General features: G+C 27.9%; 1 protein-coding gene and 1 long non-coding RNA gene across 2 annotated transcripts in view; both read left to right on the forward strand.

Annotated features, from left to right (window-relative positions):
* LOC110279901 (uncharacterized) overlaps window positions 1-1,577 on the forward strand; it is an 8,998-nt gene extending 7,421 nt beyond the window's left edge. Inside the window, exon 2 of the long non-coding RNA XR_008006182.1 lies at window positions 1,296-1,577. This is a non-coding gene — a long non-coding RNA (uncharacterized LOC110279901). The remainder of the gene's footprint in view (window positions 1-1,295) is intronic.
* Window positions 1,578-3,801: 2,224 nt separating this feature from the next.
* On the forward strand, window positions 3,802-5,388 carry LOC107486700 (transcription factor MYB3-like). The gene is made up of 3 exons (XM_016107265.3): window positions 3,802-4,014; window positions 4,161-4,290; window positions 4,947-5,388. Exons 1-3 carry the CDS (start codon window positions 3,867-3,869, stop codon window positions 5,266-5,268), a joined length of 600 nt encoding a protein of 199 aa, XP_015962751.1. The 5' UTR covers window positions 3,802-3,866; the 3' UTR covers window positions 5,269-5,388.
* Window positions 5,389-5,683: the final 295 nt, after the last annotated feature.

Genomic DNA, 5,683 nt, shown 5'->3' on the forward strand with positions numbered 1-5,683 from the left:
TAATTAATTTTTTATATAAACATAATATTTTTGTCTATTTAAATATACAGAGATAAATAAGCACAACAAAAAATATACATATATAGAAAACACATTAAGAGTTTAGTAATTAATATTAACAATAATACTCTACATCTAAGTAATTTCACTAGGGTAGTGTTAGGGAGCCAATGGCCTAAGTGTACAATGTGTACAATGGGCTAAACCTTTGGTTCATGAATAAAATGAACATCACCCACACTATTCAGAATAACCATCCGAATACCAGGGATAATAAACATCTCATGTCATAAAATCACTCATCCTAAAAACTTAAGTTAATTTTGGAGTTCACCAAGGATCGAACCCTTGACCTTTCGGATCTAGAACTCTAATACTATGTCATAAACCCACTCATCCCAAAAGCATAACTTGATAGGACAATGTAACACTAATGGTCATATCTCTAATACTTCCTAAACCTCCATTGTACACATTGTACGCTTAGACCATTGGTTCCCTATACTTTTCCATTCCACTAATCAAGTCCAACTAAATGATTTAGAGTCATGCAGATTTTTAACGTAAACCTCTCTTTCTTTTTTTCTTTTTAACATAAATCTTCCCTTTTTTTATTTCTCTGTGTTTTTGTTTGATTATTATCTCTTTTTCTTTAGATTTTTGTTTTCTTTTTCGATTTTGTTGTATTCTCCTCTGATTTTATTCTCTTTCTCTTTAGATTTCGATCTACATTTTTTTTTTTGAAATCGAATAGCGTAATTAAAATGGTTTAGGTTTTGTATGTTCCAAAATAATGAAAGATTTAAGTTTAAATCAGTTGAATGAGAGCAATTTGGATTATTCTTCTGAATCGAATTAAATGGACGAGGTTTGGATCATTTTTAATTTTATCTGGTTTCATTGTTCAACAATTTTGAATTGAATAGAATGGAATAGAATTTAATACAATTGAATAAAATAATAATAAATAATTTTATTCTTCTTTGCTAAAATCAGTGTTGTTTATGAACACAATTTTCGGTTCATTTGTTATTACACAATGATGTTGTTTTGATAATATTTCAGTTCATTCTTCAATAATTTTGAATTGAATAGAATCTAATGCAATTGAATAAAATGATAATGAATAATTTCATTCTTCTTTACTAAAATCAGTGTTGTTTATGAATTTGAATTTGGATAGAATGCATTTTCTGAATTTATAAAATGCACAATTTTCGGTTCATTTGTTATTACATAATGGTGTTGTTATGATAATATTTTGGTTCATTCTTCAACAGTTATTTCTTTTGCAGTTGAACCTTTTAGATGGTAGATCAATGGTTCGGTCAAACTCCAGCCTTTATCATGCACAGGATATGATGCACTATCATAGAAGTTTCGGTATTTAGTAAAATAAATTTGGGTTCACTCTTATGTTTTACTCATATAATATTTTTGTCTTTGATAAAAACGAGGGTTAATTTCTAATATGTGTTATATTTGATTGAATAGTCACTTTTTGGTTTTTCAAATTAACTTCTACAATTGTGTTGTAGTAAACAGTTTATGTATTTATTAAAATACATTTCGGTTCATTTGTGACTAAAATTCAGTTCATTTATGTTTTTGTTATTATTGAGATTTGATCAATATATTTAATATATTCAGTGTAAACCTAGATTCATTCAAATTGATATGATCTCAATACAGCTAAGATATTTCCAACAAATAAATAAAAAAATTTTAAAAAATATTTTCAAATATATATATATCTCTAAATGAGAATCTACAAAAAAGACTTGAGAGGGCAGCAGATGGCTGTGAAATTCTTATGCCTTCAAATCTTTCAATGACTTTGTCTCTCAATTTATTTATCTTGTCTAAGAGAATGGTTGGACCATATTTATACCTAAAAGCATCAACTTGTTCCTACATTTGAAAGAAATTTATTCATATGAACCGAAATAAATTAAGAAATAAACCTAAATAAACTAAGAAATGAATCGAAATAAATTAAGATACGAACTGAAATTACTTAAAGAATAAAAAAATTAGTCAATACTTAATAGCAAGATGAAGTGAACCTCAGTTAATTCACAAAGAAATCGAAATTAGTTCATATTTGAACAAGCAGTCAAAAATACTCAATCATCAACAAAAACACATTGAATATATACAACTGACAAAAATCAAAGCTATAACTAACTAAACAAGCACGCATGAACAAGTTTAGCAAAGTGAAGCCAAATGAAATGAAATGAACTCAATTAAACTTAAAAATGAATCGAAATTACTTAAGGAATAAAAAATTTGGTCAATACTTAATAGCAGAATCAAGTGAACGTCAGTTAATTCACAAATGAACCGAAATTAGTTCAAATTTGAACAAGTAGTCAAAAAGACTCAATCATCAACAAAAACACATCAAATTCATTTCTAGATCCAAATGAACCTCAATTAAACTAAAAAATGAACCGAAATTACTTAAGGAATAAAATATTTGGTCAGTACTTATCAGCAGCATCAAGTGTACCTCAATTAACACACAAATAAACCGAAATTAGTTCAAATTTAAACAAGTAGTCAAAAGACTCAATCATCAAAAATACATCCAATTTATTTCTGGATCTAAATGAACCACAATTAAACTAAGAAATGAACCGAAATTACTTAAGGAATAAAAAATTTGGTCAATACTTATCAGCAGCATCAAGTGAACCTCAATTAACATACAAATGAACTAAAATTAGTTCAGATTTAAACAGGAAGTCAAAAAGACTTAATCATCAATAAAAACACATCGAATTCATTTTTGGATCTAATGAATCTCAAATAAACTAAGAAATGAACCGAAGTTACGTAAGAAATAAAAAATTTGGTCAATACTTATCAGTAGCATCAAGTGAACCTCAATTAATACAAAAACGAACCGAAATTAGTTCTGATTTGAACAAACAGTCAAAAAGACTCAATCATCAACAAAAACACATCCAATTCATTTCTAGATCCAAATGAATCTCAATTAAACTAAGAAATAAACCAAAATTATTTATCAAAACCAATAAACTAATAAGACAGTTTCGTTAGATGCCCTAGTTACAGAGAAAAAAAAGAAAAAATTGAATCAAAGAAACTCGTTCTACTAAATGAACGAACTTGATCCACTAAATTCTACACCGAACTAATAGAAATGCAAAAAATGCGAGAAATGTGAAGGAGAAAACTGAACATAATGAACAAATTAGTACCTTGAAGAATCTTTGTTATTTTTTTTTGTGTTTTGTTGATGATCTCAAACGCACTATCAGATTTTGCAGTAATTTTCGTAGAGAATTCGAAAGATTTTTGAGAGATTTTGAGAGAAATTTCATATTTTTTATTACAATTTTATGAACGATTTTTTATATTAGAGCGCGAAGAGACAAATAACGTTTTTTTGAAATTTCTTGTTATTATTAAAAAGGTATACACGCTCTTTTAATGAAAGTGATTTTTATTATTATTAGGTCTGTTTGGTTGAATTTAAATAATAATAAGGTACCAAATCTAAAATATTAAATATGACAAAGATTTATAACTGAAGTGACATATTCAATGTCACTTAATTCTCATCCTACATCCCATTCTTGAAGTCCAAAGAATTAGTCTATATATAATGGAAGTTGACTGGTTGGGGCTTCTCATTTTTTTATTTATTTATTTTCACCTTCCTAAGGAAGGAAGAAGGGTAGATGCATGAACCCACTGACCCTTCAAATAAGGCATATGCATATATAGTGACCAATCAACCCTTCTTTGATATAATGTCATAACCAAACACAAATATTTATTAAACCTTTGTACTCTTAAAACACCAAAGGAAAAGCCTTAGTCGTCACACACTAATGGCTCCAAAGAATAATAAAAAGTCAACTAAGATATCATCAGTGATGATGAATAGAGGGGCATGGACCCCGGAAGAAGATGATAAACTAGCTCGGTTCATTGAAATTCATGGTGCAAAGAGGTGGAAGACTCTTGCAGTCAAATCAGGTCATCAATATATATATAGTAGAGAATAGAGACATGTTTTGTTTTGTTCTGTTTTGGATCCAACTCAATTTTATTTACAAGCAAAATAAACAAAATTATAATTGTTCTTAACATGTGTTACAATATATTATTGTATGCTCTGGCAGGTCTAAAAAGATGTGGAAAAAGTTGCAGGCTGAGATGGTTAAACTATCTTAGACCCAATATCAAGAGGGGAAACATAACAATTGAAGAAGAAGACTTGATTCTTAGGCTTCACAAACTTCTAGGAAACAGGTTTGTTAATATATACACAATTGTAATAAGAAATTTTAGAAGATATTATATGAAAAGAAGAAAAAAAAACGAAAGAAAGGGAAATGTAGGTGCTGAGTACGAAATATTTATTTCTTTTGTATATTATAGAGACCTGTGTCTTTTATTAAATCATTGAATTTGAAAAAAAAAAACAAAACAAAACAAAAAGTTGACCTAATTATGGACTATAATTAAAGAATCATTTGCAATTTAAGGAAACAATTGAAAATATCATTGACACTTTTAGAAAATACACAAAAAAATATTGAAATTGTCACTAAAACTTAAAAAAAAAAATTGCTGAAATTTTTACTAACAATGTAAAAAAAACACTAAAAGTAAAAGTACTAAAAGTATTGAAATTACTATTCAAAACAATTTTCAAACTCGATCATTTAAATAAAACACACATCTCTATTCAAAAAAAGATAAGATACTTCAATAAGCATACTTCACAATTGATGTTGAAGGTCTTTTTTTTTTTTCTTTTTTGCGCATGTCATAAATCCAAATATCTAATCTAACACTCATTTTTTCTCTCACTTTAACCTAAGATTTTAATGTAACCTCTTCTAGCAAATTTTTCTGAATTCATGAATAGTTTTTTACAGTCTACTTCTCCTTTGTGTGTGTAGATGGTCTCTGATAGCTGGGAGGCTTCCAGGGCGAACAGATAATGAAATAAAGAACCATTGGAATTCTCATTTGTGCAAAAAAGTCCATCCCAATGCAGGGGAACCATCAACTTCAACAGCAAAAGAAAGTGGTGCCACACTCAATAATAACCCTAATAATATGGAGGACAGTGAAATAATGTTAGAGCATAATGGAGCCATTAATAATGGGAGTGACGAAAATTTAGATATTAGCTTCGATGTGAACGAATTTTTTAATTTCTCTACTGAAGGATCCTTTGGTTTTGATTGGGTAAACAAGTACTTAGAAGTTAGAATTTGACGAGTCATGAGAATACAAAAATGAAAAAAAGAAATGACATGAAATTGAAATAAATTATTTTGAATTTCAGCTAGTAGTAATGAAATGTGTAAGAATTAATGATTGGTCTATATGCAATAAAATTGCTATATTATCCAATGTTTGTTGATATTTGAAAGTAAAAACTAATCTCACAACTCTGGTCTATTTTCGTTAAAGATAATGCGACTTACAGAGAAAAAAAAAGGAACAATTGATTCTTAACATTATTATTTTGAGACAATACGAATCATTTGTGAAAATCCATCAAATAATAACGAAAATTAGTTTCGTGAGCAATTTATTTATAATTTATGAAAATTTAAATTTCACAAAGTTCTTTTCATCAATAAGACCAACAACTATTATCACTACTTTTTTCATTTTGATCATTATA

Source organism: Arachis duranensis, chromosome 1 (genome assembly GCF_000817695.3).
Source record: "Arachis duranensis cultivar V14167 chromosome 1, aradu.V14167.gnm2.J7QH, whole genome shotgun sequence".
NCBI classification, from domain to species: Eukaryota; Viridiplantae; Streptophyta; class Magnoliopsida; order Fabales; family Fabaceae; genus Arachis; species Arachis duranensis.

Excerpts from the sequence above, each read along its gene's own strand:
- LOC107486700 (XM_016107265.3), top strand. The coding sequence starts at position 3,867 with ATGGCTCCAAAGAATAATAAAAAGTCAACTAAGATATCATCAGTGATG. Across the intron at positions 4,015-4,160 it reads GACTCTTGCAGTCAAATCAG|GTCTAAAAAGATGTGGAAAA; the intron begins GTCATCAATATA and ends ATGCTCTGGCAG. Across the intron at positions 4,291-4,946 it reads CACAAACTTCTAGGAAACAG|ATGGTCTCTGATAGCTGGGA; the intron begins GTTTGTTAATAT and ends TTGTGTGTGTAG.